At 46.0% G+C, this 20,170-nt stretch overlaps 1 protein-coding gene across 1 annotated transcript in view; it reads left to right on the top strand.

Moving 5' to 3' along the window:
• The window catches only part of tmie (transmembrane inner ear), a 239,427-nt gene that overhangs the window by 64,392 nt on the left and 154,865 nt on the right, over nt 1-20,170 (top strand). The window contains exon 2 of the mRNA XM_072468173.1: nt 19,066-19,180. Within this exon, the coding sequence (XP_072324274.1) occupies nt 19,066-19,180 (115 nt within the window). The remainder of the gene's footprint in view (nt 1-19,065; nt 19,181-20,170) is intronic.

Here is a 20,170-nt window from a genome sequence, read left to right as displayed (position 1 = left end):
GGGTAGGGCTGCTGCTACCAATGGATCCAGACTTAGAACCATGAGCTTTACATGCTCTCTCTCATCCAGGCCGTACATGGTCGCCTGATGTTTGACGGTGGCAAAGAAATGGTGGGGGTCTGAAGCGGGGAGGAACGGTGTGATTTTTGCACACGAGTCCCGTAATTGGGTCACTGTTAGGGGGGTGGAATATAGGAATTCCGCCTCGTCTGATGTGGCTGTGCGGTGGGTTGTTACAGGGTTCATGGGAGCCTGAACTACCTGCTGTGTGGGGGGTGGGGGTGCTTTTCTCCTTTGGGGCTTTCCCTGCGCACATGTTCCCTGAACATATCTCTGCGCTGTTTCCTGTAATTCTTCCCAATCAGGGCCGTCTTCCTGGTCTAACTTTTCCCCAAAGGTTTCTTGAAATCCTTTCTGGACAGAAAGCAGTGATTGCAGGTCTGCAATTTGCTTCCAGCACTTTGCATAGTCTATGGTGCTCTGTCTTTGTTCTGTGGTTGCAGCGTGGAGCGCTCTCAAGGCTGCCTTGAGATCACTACATTGTTTCTGTAGCGTCTCCACCTGCTTCTCTGTTTCTTTCCTTACCAGGACTGCATGCTGCGTGTCCTGATAAGCCTTTTCATACTGGGACTGGAAACTACTCAAATGCGTCAGACAAGACTGGTGACCCCGTTTGGCGTCAGCCACCTCTTCATCCTTTGCTGCTAATTTCCTTCTTAACTCTAAATTTTCTTTCTCAACCTCGCATACATCGACTTTACTCATACGATGTATGCCCTCTACTTCTTTGCGGAGTGTCTTGACGACCTCCTCTGTGCCTCGCAATTGTGCCAAACAGGACACGATTGCCATCGGCTTGCGAGCTTTTGCTAAGCTCTTTTTATGAATCTCACTCATGTTCTCCCACCAAGTATGCCCTATACTTCCGGGACCTGATTCTTCATTATCGCAGAAATCATTCCACATGGGCCATCCTTTGCCCTTGAGATATTTCCGGATTTCCTCTTCCCAAATGGGGCACTGTCCCACTCTACTGCTGCAGGTCGCTGCGACCGCAAATTCCTCGGGATTCATGAGGCGTTGTATTGCCTGCATGGCCATCTTTCCTATCCGCTTGCTTCGTTTAAACTTTGAACAGGGGGCTAAGGTGGTGTCGTAGATGCGGGTACGGCTTGCGCTAATTTCCGAAAATACAGACTTCTGACAGTTTTGACGCAACAAAAATCGATCAGTTTTACCTTATAGCCCTATTAGTTACGCATGCATACACACACTTCCGAATTATGACTATTAATCAGAACTGCTTGAACACTTGTGGTTTTCTGTTTCCAATTGGATTCTAATTCAAAATTTCTTGGGTTCTCCCGGAGTGGCTTTCCACTTCTAGATCGGGTCCCGTCAGGATGTCGCCAAAATGTTGCTCTTATTAGCCTTAGTTTTATTAGCTCTAATTCTGTCACCTTTGCTCACGAGTCACCAGGTATCTTTCTGATGCCGCCACGTGGTTCAAGCTCAAGTAATGATTAATAATGCAGCACACCGCTTAGTAAAAGTTAAATCAACGATCATTTATTATATACAGCAATAAATACTTATACAATAATGCTACTTCTAGACTACTACCTACCACTAAAGGCCAATACTTAACTTTGGAAATGGCCCACCAGGTCAGGTAAACGAATGATCTTTCGAATTGGGTCTGAGCCTGCGGGATTCAAAGCTGATACAAGTCGATAGTCAGGAGCACCTATCTGGTAGCGATCGCTGGAGTAAGACTTACTTGTTTTCTTTGTCGAAGGGTCTCGAAGGTTGTGAGCAGGAAGAGAAGGGTCGATCTGAACTTGGCCCCTATTCTTATAGTCCCCAGGGGCTTCCCGCCTCTCGGGGCGGACCTTGTACCTGGTTCCAAGTGATTGGACTTGGTCCCAATCATTTGGTTCGATATGCTCCAATAATGGGGCGATTCCTTGATCGTGGGGTGGTTGTCTACCTTCCTTTGTCACAGCCACTGCTGGTGCCGAAAGGTCTGGATCGGCTTTATGTTGCTGATGTGTAGCAATTGTTCCCGGTGTTGGCTGCTTAATATGCAGATGGCTGGGTTGTTGTGATGTTAATGGCTGCAGGTATCGGTCTGGGCTGACTTCCCCAGAGCCGAATACACTGTTTTGCCTGCAGCTTTCCGTTTGAGTCCTGTTGGCTGATTTTCCCATCAGCCTCTTTCATTCACCATTTTAGATCGGGGTTTGACCATTCTAATCGGGAATCAGCCATTTCAGGTGGCTACAGGATGAATGTGCAGTTTGGGCACTCCTCAATACTTCAAACTTTTTGAAGTAAAGTGCCAAACTGTTTTTTTTTGCCTTGCTTTATCCTCTGGCCTTGCCTCCAACTTTTGCATTTTTGACAGCCAGATTCATAGTATCTCTTCATATTGATTGATCTGTATTGATTTCAACTAATGTGAATTTTCGGAAATGCTGGCTTCTTTGCCCTTCTCAGCCCTGCCCTGGGGGTCGAATCGCCCCTGCAGCTGCTCCCCTCGATGACCTAAGCTGGCATGTGTGCTTGGTAGCTCACAGGTTGCCTGGCTGCTGCTGGCTACCTGGCCTAGCCTCTGCTCTCGCCCTCGCCGCTCCAGTTGCCGCCCAGTCCTGTCATTCTCGGCCCTTGCCTCTGGCTCTGGTCGAATCGCCCCGCTGGCCCTCGCACCTCCCGCCTGCTCACCTCTTGCTCGGGTGGCCGGACCTCGAGCCTCGATGACCACGTGTGCTCCTCGGTGACTGCCTGGCTAGCATGCTGAGGGAGAACGTGGTGAGGTACTTCTGAGTTTTGTCAGCGTGGATATGGAAAATGATGCTGGCCGAGAATCTCCGGCCTCCCAGCCGCATGTTTCCCGGCGACGAGAGGTGGTGCGTCATTCACTGGTGATGGAATTCTCTGCTCCTGCCATTGAAGCCACCCCACTCCACCAGGAAACCCACGAGCAGGGATGCACTGCTGGCAGGACCAGGGAATCTCTCCGCCAGCCAACAGCCGGTGAATTTAGCGAATTATTATAAAGTGCTAGCTACTTGCCAGAGCTGCAATTAAACCAACAGTTGAGACTTTGTTGGCAGAAGAGTAATGTGAACAAAGCAAAGTATATCACAATCAGCGGTTACTCGAATTTAAGACAGCAGAGATTACAAAGTGGAAGCTTCTGCACTTTAATCTCATCTAATTTTCTTTGCCTCTAGAGCTTCTTCATTAAAAGCTGTAAATCCTTCACTTCTCCATTACATATCATGTATTGGCAAAAGTGCTTAACAGCTGCATTGGCAGCTCCTGTTAGTGAGATTAATGTATATGGAAATCAGAAAACGAAAGGAGAGCAATGAAGCCAGTTATTGTCATGTGTGTTGGGACCCAGGTGCTTAATAAGGTCTTAATCAGCAGTCAATCCATTTTTGTTATTGCGAAAGGCCAAAGTTCAGAATTCAATATAATACCAAGGCCATAAATATCATCAGAGATAAAGTAAGAATTAGAGGTTAGACAAGGAAAAGCCCAGGAGATTTATCAGGAAGACTAGATTGAGAAAGGATGGGTTGTGAAGAAGAATGAGCTCTAGCCGGTATGGTGTGATGAGTCTTTATTTCAACACATCGAGGATGAACTGGGGAAGGAAAAGTGACACATTTAGAATTTTTAAAAAAAATTTAAATATGTTTTTATTAAGAATTTTTCAACAATATTTTCCACCTTACAAACAAACCCCCCCCCCCCCCGCCCCGTAACAAAGAAAAGAAAGAGAACTCGCGTGGCAAGACATGAACATGGCAAGTCAATAAGATACAGAACTTTGTACATTGGGTTCATCCTGTACATGTCAGTTTCTGGATCATTCATGTGTTTTCTTGCTCAAATGCCCCCCAGAGAACCCCCCCCCCCCCCCCCAACCTCCTTCCCCCCCCCCCCCCCCCCCCCCCCCCCGGGTTGCTGCTGCTGTTGTCCGACCTTCAACTAACGCTCCGCGAGATGGGACACATTTAGAATTAAAAGAAATAAGAGAGGAGAGTTAAGAAGATAACTGCTTAATACGGTGCTTTCATCTTGAAAGACCTCCCAACTGAAGCAAAAATATCATATCAAACTTTAATATGGGAAGCGGAAGAGAAGATTGAAATTTAAGCCAGGTCACAAAGATGAAATAAAACCAGAATATGCTGGAAAAACTCAGCTGGACATGCAGCATCTGTGGAGCGAGAGAAACAGAGTTAATCTTTCAGGTCAATGACATTTCTTCACATCTGGAAAAAGTTAGAAAGGGGTTATGAGGAACTTAAATGGGGGTCTTTTCGAGAGTGGAGGGAAATAGTCACATGATAAAAGGGATGATGGCGCAAGGCAAAGGAGATGGTAATGGGGCAAGTAACAAAACGAGAGACGTAGCGGAAGGAGGTGTAAAGGGAAAAGCATGATCATCACCAACAGCCCCGATCCATAAAAACTGGGGGGTAGCAGTTAGGACCTGAAATTGTTCAACTCAGTATTGAACCTGGGAGGCTGTAAGATTCCTAACTGAAAGCTGAGGGCCTGTCTCTCCGGCTCCCATCAAACTTCATTTGTATATAGTGTCTGAGGCTGAGGACAGGGAGGTCAGACTGGGAGTTGGGTAGAGAAGTTGCTCATCATTTTAATTCTCCATTCCTGCCTTCCCTGGCACCCACAATGAAAGTAAAAACAGGCCTCAACCTTTCGTTCCACTCTCTTCATCTGGTGGGAAAACCACAGCAGTTTTTCAGCTCGAAAACCTGAGCACAAAGGTCGGGGACATGAAAGCTGATCTGCACATTCTAAAGCACTTCTGTCAGGCATGCTCTGAAGAGAAAGAAAGAACTTGCATTTATATAGCCTCTTTCACTTTAGAACATTCCAAAGCTCTTGACAAACGATTCAGTATTTTTAAAGTAGTCATTGTTATAAGGCAGGAAACATGGCAGCCAATTTCCGCCCAGAAAACTTTCCATACATAACAATGCAATAAATGACCAAATCGTCTCTTTTATTTATGTTGATTGAGGAATGAACATTGGTGAAGTCAGCAGGGAGATTTCCCGGCTTCTGTTCTGAAATAGTGCACGCGATTTTCTTCATCCCACTAAGAGGGCCAGAGAGAGCTTAACATCTCATTCCTCCGACAGCACAGCACTCCCTCAGCACTCCACTGGTGCCAGTCTGGCAAGACTCTGGAGTGGGGCTTTGAGCTCATGATCACTGACCGCAAAGTTGAGTGTGACCAATGAACCAGGCTACTGTCTACTCTATATTCCCTAACCGAGCTCTACTTGTATCTTCACATCGTGCTTCGCTTCAAGTGAATTGAGGAATTGGTTAAATGAAAATACCTAACCTTATGACGTTGCAGCGATAGGATTAATGTGGTGATAAGCGATATAATTCCCTGCAAACCTATAATGTTATGAGTGGAATATTTCCTATTCGAAATCTTTAATAAAACTCCATTTTCTGATCCACCACATCAGTTTAATTTAAATCTACATGCCGATAAGAGAGGGGTTTTAAAAAAATGTTATCAAAATCGTCAAACTGAAGCATGTTTATCCACAGCAGCTGTTGTCAGCTATTAAACATTTTTTTTTAGCATGTGCAGTGATCATTAAGTCAGGCAATATCTTCTGCTGTGGCTTAAATGAAGCTCTCTGAACCCTCCATTGAATTTTGTCAGGGGACAGTCTTCAGTGATGTGAGTCATTGATTAGTGTGCACTACAACTGCAGACCGGGTTCCCTGCAAGGTCCCACTTGTGCCGATTTGCTGCCCAAAGGCCTTGGTCCGTGCAGAAATTGTTGAGGAGTGCCCAATATTGGCGTAGCGGATTGAAGTCAGGTGGGGGGGGGGGGGGGTGCTGTGGGATCTGTGATGGGGAAGTGTTTTTTAATGGTGGTGTGTTGGTTCCATTCCTGCTCGCATAGAGTCTCTGCTGTTATTCCTTGGCACAGTGATTTTAGTCACACAGGCTGGCATGGTGGATGGTGAACAGCAGGTAGATTGGCAAGTTCTTGGGTAGCGACAGGCTTGAGTTGATATTAACCTTCTCCTGGACCTTCCTTGCTGCAATTTCCCTCCTTATGTGAGGAAGTGGGATGTTGCTCAGGAATGGGAGCCAGGGTAGTTGCAGCTGATTGGAGGGTATCCGAGATGATATGCATTGCTGCGTTGAGCTGGCTATCTACAAGACTAGTATGGGGTGAGTTGTACCATTCTGGTGCGCAGTACTCTGCAGTCAAATAGATAATGGCAAAAGCTGAAGTCCTTAAGGTTTGTGCATCTGCACCACACGAAGAGGCAACAAGTTTGCTGAGGAGGTTGTTTCGCAATTTTGATGTTTGCTGCTGTTTTGCTCAGATGATCTTTGTATGTTAGCGTTCCGTCACACTGTGATAAACAGATGTTCGTGATTCAGTCTCCTTCCATTCCATGAGATGTTGATTTCCCTCTTGGCACTGGCATGGTGGAGGTGGAATATACTTGGGACTTTTTTCAGCTGCTGGGTTGAAGGTGCCATGTCTGGCAGGAGTTGGCCAGCTTTGCAATAACATTCTTTAGTGTTTCCTCTAGTTTAGAAAATATCCTAGTCCGAGAGGCACAGCAAACATTGTCAGCATTGATGAACCTCCGAGACAGGATTATACACAGATCATTGATAAGAGTTTGATTTAAGTGATTTAAGTTGATTTGATTTTATTGTCACATGTACCGAAGTACAGTGAAAAGTATTTTTCTGCGGCCAAGGGAACGTACACAGTACGTACATAGTAGACAAAAAGAATAATCAACAGAGAACATTGACAAATGGTACATCGACAAACAGTGATTGGTTACAGTACGGAACAAGGGGCCAAACAAAGCAAATACATGAGCAAGAGCAGCATAGGGCGTCGTGAATAGTGTTCTTACAGGGAACAGATCAGTCCGAGGGGGAGTCATTGAGGAGTCTTGTAGCTGTGGGGAAGAAGCTGTTCCTATGTCTGGATGTGCGGATCTTCAGACTTCTGTACCTTCTGCCTGAACAGGGTTGAGACTAGAACAGATCCCTAGGGAAGCCCATGACTGTTTCCTCCAGGCATTTGTCTCATCCCCCATGTATCCTCTGAACCGTCAATCTCAGAGTAATAATTCAATGGCGTCAGTAACCCATGGAAGGAGGACTCTTACAATTATGACAGAGACCAGGGGCGAAATTCTCCGGAAACGGCGCGATGTCCGCCAACTGGCGCCCAAAACGCCCGGAATGCTCTGCATCTTTGGGGGCCGAGCCCCAACCTTAAGGGGCTAGGTCGGCGCCGGACGAATTTCCGCCCCGCCAGCTGGCGGAAAAGGCCTTTCGTGCCCCGCCAGCTGGCGCGGAAATGACATGTCCGGGCGGCGCATGCGCAGGAGCGTTAGCGGCCGCTGACGGCATTCCCGCGCATGCGCATTGGAGGGAGTCTCTTCTGCCTCCGCCATGGTGGAGACCATGGCGGAGGCGGAAGGGAAAGAGTACCCCCACGGCACAGGCCTGCCCGCGGATCGGTGGGCCCCGATCGCGGGCCAGGCCACCGTGGGGGCACCCCCCGGGGCCAGATCACCCCGCGCCTTCCCCAGGACCCCGGAGCCCACCCGCGCCGCCTTGTCCCGCCAGTAAGGTAGGTGGTTTAATCTACGCCGGTGGGACAGGCATTTTAGCGGCGGGACTTCGGCCCATTCGGGCTGGAGAATCGCGGGGGGGGGGGGGGGGCAACCGCGCGGCACGATTCCCGCCCCTGACGAATATCCGGTGGTGGAGAATTCGGCAACCGGCGGGGCCGGGATTCACGCCAGCCCCCGGCGATTCTCCGACCCGGCGGGGGGTCGGTGAATCTCGCCCCAGTTGTCAGACCGTGTCATATGCTGTAGTGAAATTGAAATAAACAGCTCTTGTTTTGAGGCTTTTTCCAAGCCACTTTCAATGAAGGTGGTTAGGGCACGGACCTGGTCTCAAGAGCTTTGCCCTCATTGAAAGCCAGCTCATTCAGCTTTCAAGATTTTCTCTACCCCTGGCTCAATTACTAAATTAAACAATTATCTCACTGCATTCTGTTTGCAAAGAAAAATAATCTCCATTGCCGAGAAATTTATTGATGCTATCACCACTTTACAGATGTAAATGATGGTGGGTGGTGTAAAATACACATTCTGTGCTCGAATTGTGCCAGCGGCCATATTGGCCAGATCTGAAGCCTAGGGTGTCCAGGGTCTAAGTCTGAAATAGCCCTTTTGATTATGCTAACTTGTGTTTCAGCAGCTTTTTCAAAAATTGAACATCCCTGCAGACAGCCAGGGTGGAGTTGGCTGTGATTAGTACGACCAGGTCTAAATGTAACCTAACTGTCAATTCTTAATGGAAATGCTGGAGAACCGTGAGCAAAAACATACATATAAAATGCTTCCCTGAATATAAATTTAGCAAAGGACGGTTATCAGCTTCTTCTACCAAGTGCTTCCTGAAGGCCACTGGCAGTGGCGCAGCTGGATCACCAGAGAGCTGCCTGGGATGTACAATAAGCATCGGACTAGTTAAAATGAGGTCCATTATCAGGTGTACTTCTGGCACAAGGATCATGCATTGGCCCCAGTTATTATCAGCAGTTTGGCACCATTGAATTTCAGTGTAGCCTGGAGCAATAGCTGGCTGGCACTCACACATGTGAAGGGACTGGGTGGCTGAGATATGGGATGGGAGCAAGGCCGCTGATACCCCACCAATAAGAACCTGTATCTTCAGAAGAGGTGAGGAATATCTGAAAGGAATGGAACCCCTTTAGGCTAGGGTGACAAGCAACCTGTAGTACCGCTCAGGCGCAATCAATGGCAGGAGTGAAGCATTTTATAAAACTCACAGGATAGTTTTAAACTAGTTTTCCCCCAGGATAATTGAATCATGGCCCAGAATTTCCGATTTCCGAATGGTCATGCCCTGGAGGTACACCTCGGAAGACCCCACGTACTACACAGGAATTGCCAGGAAATTTGGAATTCCAATGGGTAATGACACTACATCTGGATCCCTTCGGAGCTTTGAGTTAAAGTTGGTGACTTGGGATGGTTCTAACTTACTTAGCAGAATGTTACCCAGGAAATGGTAGAAGGATTGAAACCTGTTTTAACCCTGGATATCTATACTACTGACCATCCCCTACTCCTCACTGGACCCTCCTCCTGATTACCTCCCACTGACCACCTGACTACCCTTCTTGTCCCATCAACCCGCCCTTACCCCTGACTACCTTCACCCTCCCAATTTTCCCTCAAACCCGACTACCCCACTTGATGCTCCTGAAACGCACCCAACATGCCGCCTTAATCCCCCTGACTGTTCGACTACCACCCGAGACTCCCCGACCTGACTACCCCAATCCCCCAAACCACCAGCCCACCCTAACCCATCACTTACTTACTTACCACGCTAGCCTTACACAATTACCTTCTCTCCGTAGCTTTGGGACATTTCAGCTTAATGGACTAAGGCAGTTGGTGTCGTAAAAAGGGGACGCGGTTTGACCCCCCCCCCCCCACCCCCCCACACTCCTGCACTATGAAAGGAGGATTCTCAGAGCAGGTACAATCCACATTTCTGAGGAAGTCCAGGTGAAAATTGTGGAGCTAGGTAAGTTCAATAAGGTACCACATAAAAGGCTACTTCATAAAATAAGAACCCGTGGTGTTGGGGACAATATATTAGCATGGATAGAGGATTGGCTAACTGATAGCAGACAGAGAGTTGAAATGAATGAATGAAATGAAAATCGCTTATTGTCACAAGTAGGCTTCAAAATGAAGTTACTGTGAACCTGTAACTAGTGGAGTGTCACAGGGCTCCGTGCTGGGACCAGAATTATTTTCAATGGGCAGGATTCTCCGTTTGGGAGACTATGGCCGGAATTCAACAGTTGTTGCAATTCACTTTTCCCGCTAGCAGTGCACCCTCGCCCACGGGCTACCCAGCAGTGAGCTGTGTTTAAACCTCTCAAATCCTTTAGCTGCAAGCCATTCATTAATTTCTCTTAATGGGCTGTGATTGACAGCTTCTACAAACGCAGCTGTGAGCCTTGCTTTATTCATTCTCATGGTATTATGGATGAGTAACCTAAAGCTGTAACCGCAATGTTTACAAACATCAACCATTTCAAAGAGAGTTAAGTGCATTCCAATCACCCTCCACACTTGAGTGACTTTGAAGTGCTGAGCTGGAAATCTACAGAACTTAACTCTGGAGGCAGTCCAGAGAAGATTCACTAGGTTAATCTTGGGCATGGAGGAATGTTCTGATGAGAAGAGGTTGAGTAGATTGGGCCTGTACTCAATGGGGTTTAGAAGAAAGAGAGGTGACTTTATTGAGACATACAGGATTCTAAGGGATCTTGACAGGATAGGTGCTGAGAGGATGTTTACTTATGTGGAATGTTCATATGTTCCTATGTTCAAGACTGAGATAGACAGATTTTTAATCAGAAAGGGAATGAAGGATTATGGGGATAAGGCAGTAAAATGGAGCTGAGGATTATCATATCAGATCAGTCACGATTTCATTGAATGGTGAAGCAGACGTGATGGGCCGAGTGGCCTACTTCTGCTCCTACATCTTGTAGTCTTGTGGTAAGAGACTAGGAGCAAAATGGCAGTCCAACGGTAATAATCCAGAGTGATAACCCAGTACGTCCTGACTCAGGAGGAAATCTACAAATAGTTTCTTAAAAACAAACCTGTCGAAGTTTCTCCTAGCTTTAAATCCAGCTCCTGGCATATTCAGTTCAGCAGGAAAGCTATTAGTGCTCCTCTGCCTAGCCAACCCTCTAAACATCGGAAAGTCTGTCTCCTGCCTTTGACATTCAGTGACATTCCCATTATTGATTCCTCCATCAACAGCCTGGAATTACCCATTGACCAAAAACTTAAATGGACCAGCCACATAACTAGTGGTTACAAGCCTTGGTCAGAGACTTGCTCATAACTCACATCCTGACTTTCCAAAGCTCTTCTATCACCTACAAGGCACAAGTTAGGAGTATGATGGAATATTCTCCACTTGCCTTGATGGTGCAGCTCCAACAACATAACAGAACAGAACAACAACATAAAAAAAGCTCAGTATCGTTCAAAACAAACAGTTCTGTCATTTAGCAACTGAGCAATGTTCTTAAACAATACTACCGCCAATGCACAGTGGGAGCAGTGTGTACCATCAACAAGTTGCGTTGCAACAACTCGGCAAGCCTTCCTTGACAGCATCTTCTAAACACACTAACCGCTCCTGGCAGGAAGGGCAAGGCCAGCCAAAATATGGGATCCCCTACATCGCCCTGACTTGGAAATACATCACGGTGCCAAAATTCTGCAACTCCGTTCCTGACAGAAGTGGCCCACCACCACCACCATCTTAAGGGTGATTAGGGATGGGCAATAAATGTTGCCCTCACCAGGGATGTAAGTCTCATGAATGAGTTTAGAAAGAACCAGGTGATGATAACAACATTGGAACCCAATCAGCAAATTACAAGCGAGCTCCAGCAGCTTGGGGCAGACATCCTGGTTGCCTGGAATCTGAAATTATAATTGGTCAAGAAAGGAGGGAGGAAGTCACACTGCTTCTTTTCGACTGCCCCTTGACCTCCTTTTGGTCAAGGGGAGGGAATTAAAGTCAGAGATGTGTAGCCCACAAGTTCCAAATTTTTGATTTACCTCATCCACTTTCTTAGGTGGGAAATGTCCCTGGAGCTGCTCCTGCCACATTGCCATGGTTTCGCTGGTGGAGCCTCAGCAGAAATTCCTGACCTTAGCTTTCATGAAGTCATGGGCCAGGCAATGACCATCTCCAACAAGAGAGAATCTAACCTTCACCTCTTACCATTAACTGGCATTATGATCGCTGAATCCCCCACTATCAACACCGGGGGTTATCATTGACCAAAAACTAGACTGCATTGAATTAGCTATATAATAACTGTGGCTACAAGAGCAGGTCAGAGGCTAGGAATCCTGTGGCAAGTAATTCACCTCCTGACTCCTCAAAAGCATGTTCACCATCTATAAGGAACTGATCAGGAATGTGATTGAATATTTTCCAGTTGCCGGGGTGAGTGCAGCTCCAAAAGCTCTCAGGAAGCTCGATACCATACAGTACAAAGCAGCCCATTTGACTGACACCCCATCCATAAACATTCACTCCCTCCACCACTGATGCACAGTAGCAGCAGTGTGTACCATCTACAAGATGCGCTGCAGGAACCCACTGAGCCTTCACAGCGCCTTCCAAATCCATGTCCACTACCATCTACAAGGACAAGATCAGCAGACACATGGAAATACCACATCTGGAAGTTCCCCACGAACCACTCACCAACCTGACTTGAAATATATCGCTATTCTTTCACCGATGTTGGATGATTAGAATCCTGGAACCGCCTCCCTGACAGCACTGTGGGTGTACCGACACCACATGGACTCCAGCGCTTCAAGAAGGTAGCTCACCACCACCTTCTCAAGGACAATTAGGTTAGGGCTATAAATGCTGGTCCAGCCAGTGACACTGATGTCCTATGAATGAATAAAAGAAAGCATGGACTGCAACAGTTCAGGAGACCCATTACCACCTTCTCAAGATCAACTAGGAATGGGCACGGAATACTTGCTAGTGACAGCTATAATCAAGAAAATTATAAATGAATAAAAGATAAAATTAATAAAGGATAAAATCTCAGTATTTGAAAAACTTCAACAAAAATAAATGGAGCAGGACAGATATGGAAATCAATTATTCAGCTTGGCTGAAATCATTATACAATTATTTGCTAATTTCTTAAGTGCTCTGGTTCAGATTGTCATTCAACAGGGATTGGCTAAAAGCATCTTTAAATAATAGTCCATGTTATGTGATTGGCAGTTCGACCACAACTCCTTTTATTCAAGTTCATGCATCTTAGAAATTCAAGAATTTAATTGCTATGATTCAATTTTCCAAATATTTCATTCAATGTTTGAAGAGCTACCAAAACGATCTTGTCCTGTGTCATTGTTCACAACTCTACCTGTACTTTTAAGACAGAGAAGCACATTGATAACAGAGAAAGCAAAAGCAAAGGGAGAATGTGATAGAAAGCAAATCGAAGTGGGGAGCCAAGATTAAACAGAACTAGAGAAAGTAGGTAAGTCAGGAAGACAGAGAAAAAAATTATTAGACAAAGGGAGAATAACGAGTTGAAAAAAAGAGCAATTGAGACAGACAGACGAAGGGGAGAAATAAAGAGAAACAAAAACAGGAAGTGCCAGTATTCCCAGCAGCATAGATTCATAACTGTTCTAAGTCACTGATTTATGAGTGCAAGACTTGTCAGTAACACTAAATACATAGCAAGTATTTGGTATAGAAGTCAGGATGGAAAGGTCTGTATGTTATTTTTGCATAAATACTCAAGTGTTATGGGCGAGGTGTTTTCAGAACCCCAAAATGTATCATGGAATTCAACCAACCTCCCCCTTTAATGGATTGTTGCTTTTGAAGCACACAGCTTGTTCCCCTGGTGTGGTATTACAATTATGGACATGTGGTTTTTAGCACAAAACAATGTTTATTCCATGAACTCAACTTAATCTTTTAAATAAACATTGGATCACTTAACATTCCTTACTTCAAAGATAACCCCGAAAATAATACAACATCAATAATCCCTCAAAATGTTCCTTTAAACATCTACAAGACTTCACCTTTAACAACAGACATAAAGGGCGGGATTCTCCGCATCTTGAGGGGCCGAGCCCTCACCTTGAGGGGCTAGGCCCGAGCCGGACTGATTTCCGCACCGCCAGCTGGCGTGGAAATTACTTTGCCGGGCGACGCATGCGTGGGAGGGTCAGCGGCCGCTCACGGCATCCCCGCGCATACGCAGTGGAGGGGGTCTCTTCCGCCTCCGCCATAGTGAAGACCATGGCGAAGGTGGAAGGAAAAGAGTGCCCCCACGGCACAGGCCCGCCCGCGGATCGGTGGGCCCCGATCGCGGGCCAGGCCACCGTGGGGGCACCCCCCCCCCCCCCCCCCGGGGCCAGATCGCCCCGCGCCCCCTCAGGACCCCGGAGCCCGCCCACGCCACCTTGTCCCACCGTTCAAAACGTGGTTCAATCCACGCCGGCTGGCGTGGGTTGACAGCGGCGGGACTTCGGCCCATTGCAGACCGGAGAATCGCCAGGGGTGGGCCCGCCGACCGGCGCGATTTGCGCCGACCGGCGTGGCGCGATTCCTGCCCCCGCCGAATCTCCGGTGGCGGAGAATTCGGGACACAGCGGGGGCGGGATACACTATTTGGCAGAATAGACAGGAAACTGTGTCCAAACCATGACTTACAAGAGAAATTAGAGATAGGATTAGATTCAAAGAAGAGGCACACAAATCAGTAAGAAAAAGCAATACACCTGAGGATTGGGAACAGTTTAAAATTCAGCAAAGGTGGACTAAGGGAATGATTAAGAAGGGGAAAATACAATTTGAAAGTAAGCTAGCGGGGAACATAAAAACTGACTAAAAGTTTCTATAGGTATGTCAAGAGATAAAGATTTATTAAAAACAAATTTAGGCCTCTTACAAAGGAAATGGGGGAATTCATAACAGGCAACAAAGAAATGACTGAGGAATTAAATTTGTACTTTGCTTCTGTCTTCGCAAAGGAAGACATGAACAATGTACCGAAAGTTCTGAGAAACAGGTTTTAGGAAGGAACTGAAGGAAATTACTATTAGTAGAGAAATGGCTTGGGGGAAATTAATTGGACTGAAGGTGGATAAATTTCCAGGGCCTGATAATTTTCATCCCAGAGTACTGAAGGAAGTGGCCCTAGAAATAGTAGATCCACTGGTGGTCATTTTCCAAAATTCTATGGACTCAGGAATGGTTCCTAAAGATTGGACGGTAGCTAATATTCAAAAAGGGAGGGAACTATAGACCAGTGAGCCTAACGTCGGTAGTAGGAAGTTGCTAAAGTCAAGAATTTCATAGCACAGTATTTAGAAAGCAGTGGTATAATCAGACAAAGTCAGCATGGATTTGCCAAAGGGAAATCATGCTTGACAAATCAACAGGAATTCTTTGAAGATGTAACTAGTAGAGTTGACCAGGGAGAATGGATGGATGTGGTTTATTTAGACTTTTGGGAGGCTTTCGACAAGGTGTCATATAACATATTACTATGTAAATATGTTATATGTGCAGGTAGTGTCTTGAGAAGGATAGAAAGCTGTTTAGCAGACAGGAACAAAAAGTTGGAATAAATGGGTCTTTTCCCAATTGGCAGGCAGTGACTAGTGGGGTATCGCAGGGATCTGTGCTGCGACCCAACTGTTCACATTATATATTAATGATTTGGATGAGGGAACTAAATGTATTATCTATAGGTATGTCAAGAGATAAATATTTATTAAAAACAAATTTAGGCCTCTTACGGGGGAAATGGGGGGATTTGCACTTGACACAAGTTGGGTGGGAGGGTGAGCTGTGAGGAGGATGCAGAGATGCTTCAGCGGGATTTGGACAAGCTGAGTGAGTGGACACATGCATGGCAGATGAAATGAAATGAAAATCGCTTATTGTCAGGAGTAGGCTTCAATGAAGTTACTGTGAAAAGCCCCTAGTCGCCACATTCTGGCACCTGTTCGGGGAGGCTAGTACGGGAATTGAACCGTGCTGCTGGCCTGCCTTTATCTGCTTTAAAAGTCAGCGATTTAGCCCAGTGAGCTAAACCAGCCCCTATGTAGGTAATACGGATAAATGTGAGGTTATCTGTTTCAGTAGCAAAAATAGGAAGATAGATTATTATTTGACTGGGTGTCAATTGAGAGAGGTGGATACTCACTGAGACCTTGGTGTCCTTGTGCATCAGTCGCTGAAAGTAAGCAAACAGGTACAGCAGGCAGTAAAGAAGGCAATGGTATGTTGGCCTTCATAGTGAGAGGATTTGAGTATAGGAATGAGGATGTTTAACTGCAATTGTATAGGACATTGGTGAGGCCACACCTGCAGCTGCGTACAGCACTGACTGCCCACCTAGCGCTATGGGTCATATAGGTGCCCCCCCAAGTCACCGCTAATACCCTCTGACCCCAGTTGGCCTATCAACGGGGTGGGCGTGCTGTAGCGCTACCAGTGCCATTATCTTGGCTGAGGTGAGGGTTGGCATGCATTGGAATTGCATGGGTTCTATGTAGCGCCGATGCTAGCCCATTAACGGGACCTGAATTGCTCCGGGACTGGTACCTCTTTTATCCACTTAGAACATTCACGATTCAGTCCCGGCATCAGTGCTTATTCTCTCAAACACAGAACTCGCCCTGTTGCTTTTCACCATCCCCTCAACCCAACAAGTCTCTTGCAAAATGCACCGCCAGTTTGGTTGCAGTACTGAAGCATATAAATTTAATTATTGCTCTCAAAATCTCAGTGAGGCGGGACAGGAAATTACAAAGGGGCATATTTCATTTTGATATGCATCAATGACCTGGACTTGTGTATAAATAGCATAGTTTGAAAAAGTATAAATGTCACAATATTCAGAAATACAGTAAATAATGAAGAAGCTAGTAACAGCTTTCAGAGATTGATAGACCAAGTGTCATGTGAGAGTACCCTTTAAGAAATGGGTGTTTAAGAAATGTACCTTTAAGAAATGGAGCTGCTCATGTTACTGGAGTGATGTCAGAGTGTGGGTGGAGCTGAGCTCCACTTCTGCTTTTTGGTTTCAGTTTGAGAAGAGCTGGGGTGTGTCTGTGGTTTTCTGTGAGCTGCACTACTGTTGATCTCTGCCACGCAAAGACTATCAATGGATCATTTGCCAAACTCAGAATTGTAAAAAGGTCTCGGTATTAAATGTAACCCTAATGTGTTCCTGTTTGAAGGTTTGTTAAGTCTTTTGGATGTTAAAAGGACGGCATACAGGTTACTTAGTGTTGTATTCTTTGGGGGGTGTATTTGATTTACTGGTTGCTAAGATATTCACTGTTTGTTTTAAAAAGGTTAACTTGAGTTCATAGAATAAACATTGTTTTGTTTTAAAAACGACTGGTCCATTTTCTGCTGCACCATACCTGTAGAGTAAGCTGTGTGCTCCCCATACCACAATCTATTAAAAGTTGTGGGTCAGGTGAACTCCATGATACACTTTGGGGTTCTTTAAACCCTGGCCCATAACACAAGGAAATGGGCAGATATATTGTCATGTTATTTTAATGATATTATACCTTGGACCTATTTACTGTACAAGACACAATGAACCAATCACTTATAAGGAAATTAAGTTGTGGGTTCATTTATTAAGACGAGACAAGAGAACAGTCACACATAGGTATAAAGCTTAAAGAACTGCGTGTGTGTGCTCTGCTCATAGCAAAAGTGAAACTAAGACTGGATCATATGACTCATCTGCATTCTAATGATGTCATGCTGATAAGCTTTAATGTCATATTACCGCACAACTTGTATTATGTACTTTATGTAGTTACTAGTCCTTAACAAGTGCAATATCAGTGGAAATATTATTAACACTGAGCCACAGGAGACATCAGGATAGATGACCATAAACTTGGTCAAAGAGGCAGGTTTTAAGAAGCATCTTAAAGGAGATAAATTTTAATGTAAGTAAGTGGGAAATGAAATATTTTGGTAGGAAGAATGTAGAGAGGCAACGTAAACAATATGGTGCAATTTTAAAGGGGGCACAGGAATAGAGAAACCTAAGGGTTTATGTGTTCAAATCTCAGAAAGTATTTGGTCCTGTTGGGAAGGTTGTTAAAAAAAGCATCCCTAATCTTTGGCTTTTCTAATAGAAGAATAGTTCACAAAAGATGGGAGATTGCGTTAAACATACAGAAAACACTGGTTGCGTCCCATGAGGTTTGCTGTATTCACTTCTGGCCATCAGGCTTCAGCAAGGGTGTCAAGGTTTCTGGGAGGGTGCAGAAGAGACTTGCTAGAGTGGTGTCATGGATGAAAAGCTTCAGTTATGTGGAGAGACTAGAGATGCTGGATTAGTCTCCTTCGAGCAGAGAAGGTTAACTAAGAGGAAATTTGATAAAATGTTCAAACCCTGAATGTTTTAATAGAAGAAATAAGGAGAAAATGGTTCCACTGTCAGAAGGGTTGACAAGGGGACACAGATTTAGGGTGTTTGGCAATGAAATCCAACGCGTGTGAGGACATATGTTTTTACACAGTGAGAGGTTGTGAACTGGAATGCAAAGGGTGGCAGAAACAGATTCTGTCGTAACTTTCAAGAGAATTTGATAAATAATGGAAGGGAAAATAAGTACAGGGCTATAAGGAAAGAGAAGGCATGTAGGACACATTGGGTAGCTCTACCAAATAGCTGGCAATGACACAGGCACAATGAGCCGAATGGCTTAACTGAAATTCACAGAATCATTTACAGTGCAGAAGGAGGCCATTTGGCCCATCAAGTCTGCACTGGCCCTTGGAAAGAGCATCCTACTTAAGCCCACGTCTCCACCCTATCCCCGTAACCCAGTATCCTCATCTAACCTTTTGGACACGAAGGGCAATATGGCATGGTCAAGCCACCTAACCTGCACATCTTTGGACTGTGGGAGGAAACCGGAGCACCCAGAGGAAACTCACACAGACACGGGGAGAAAGTGCAAACTCCACACAGACAGTCACCCGAGGCCGGAATTGTACCTGGGTCCCTGGACGTGTGAGACAGCAGTGCTAACCTAAATTATTGAGAATGAAATCAAAAAAGTTTTATGGGGAAAGAGTATCAAGGGAAATGGAACAAACTGGATAAATGGAATTGAGATACAGATCAGCCATCATTTAATTGAACAGCAGACTATGCTCAGAGGATTGAATAGTCTACCACTGCTCCCATATTCCCAGTAAATTTGCACAATTTCATAGTCAGTGAATGCAGCTGTTGGAAGTTCTTCATAGGATGCTTTCACATGCTTTTAAACCTGCAAAAGGACCAGTGACATTCTTTTATTTTGCAGTCCACTACAATTCCTCCAAAGAAACCGGACCCTGTGACATCGGAGACTGTGGTTTTCTGGGGACTGCGACTATGGCAGGTGGTGGGAGTCTTCTCCATATTCGTCTTGGCCGTGAGTAAGTTATCGTGACCAATTAGTTCTTGTTCTTATGGTTTCTCCAGAAATATGGTCCAGGGCTAGCTGGTTGGATGTTAACTGAGGTGGGAGTCAATGCCTTTCCGTTTCTTGTTCTTCAGAAAATAAAATGTGTGAATGCTTTTGGAAGATAATCTTCACGAGTGAAAGTGTGTAGTCTGCCGTACAATTAGTGAGTAGAAGTGCCTATTAAAGTTAGACTATGGGATGAGTATATTTTCCTCTTTGTTTTATATTTCCCTCTTTTGGTCCGCAAGTGTAAGCTTATGAATGAAAATGGCTGTATAGATGTGTAATGCTTGATTAGACTCACTAAAAGGGAGATCACAGTTCTGAGTTTGAGGCTGATGACTGGACAGTATGCTGTATTTGCCATTCTTGAAGTTGGTTCTTGAGTAAGACTGCAATTATGACTCATATAACATTTCTCCATAGATTGAGGGCGGGATTCTCCGATTGCCGGCGCTGAAATCGCATTCGGCAATCAGCCGGAGAATCCCTTTTTATGCCGAAATCGGGGACGGCGCTGTATTTCGATGCTCCGCACCCTCAAAAACGGTGTACTGGAGGAGTAAGCCGCACGCCGTTGGGACGGCCTCAGAATGTCACCTGAGGTCCTCCCCGATGCTCCGCCCCCGATGGGCAGACTTCCCGATGACGTGGGACACGTGCCTCAACTTTCGTAAACCAGGCGTGGCGGCTGTGGACTGTGTCCAGCGCCACCACAATCGGGGCTGGGGGGGGGGGGGTGGGGGTGGGGGGACAACCATACAGTTGACAGCGGGGCTTCGGCAGGGGCTGGGGGGTGGTCCGGGGGTGGCGAGGGGAGTTACAGGGGGGCAATTTTTGGCAGGGACTGCGCATGGCCAGCGCCATGCTGTCTGGCGCGACCGCCGCAGGCCGCTGCCGTGCACATGCGCGGCCACAGACCCGGCCATTTTGCGTCCGTAACGGCAGGTAAAGCCGGGGG

This window comes from Scyliorhinus torazame, chromosome 11 (genome assembly GCF_047496885.1).
Source record: "Scyliorhinus torazame isolate Kashiwa2021f chromosome 11, sScyTor2.1, whole genome shotgun sequence".
In the NCBI taxonomy this organism is placed as follows: domain Eukaryota; kingdom Metazoa; phylum Chordata; class Chondrichthyes; order Carcharhiniformes; family Scyliorhinidae; genus Scyliorhinus; species Scyliorhinus torazame.
The sequence above is the reverse complement of the archived record's forward strand: the minus strand, read 5'-3'. Positions and strand labels throughout refer to the sequence as shown.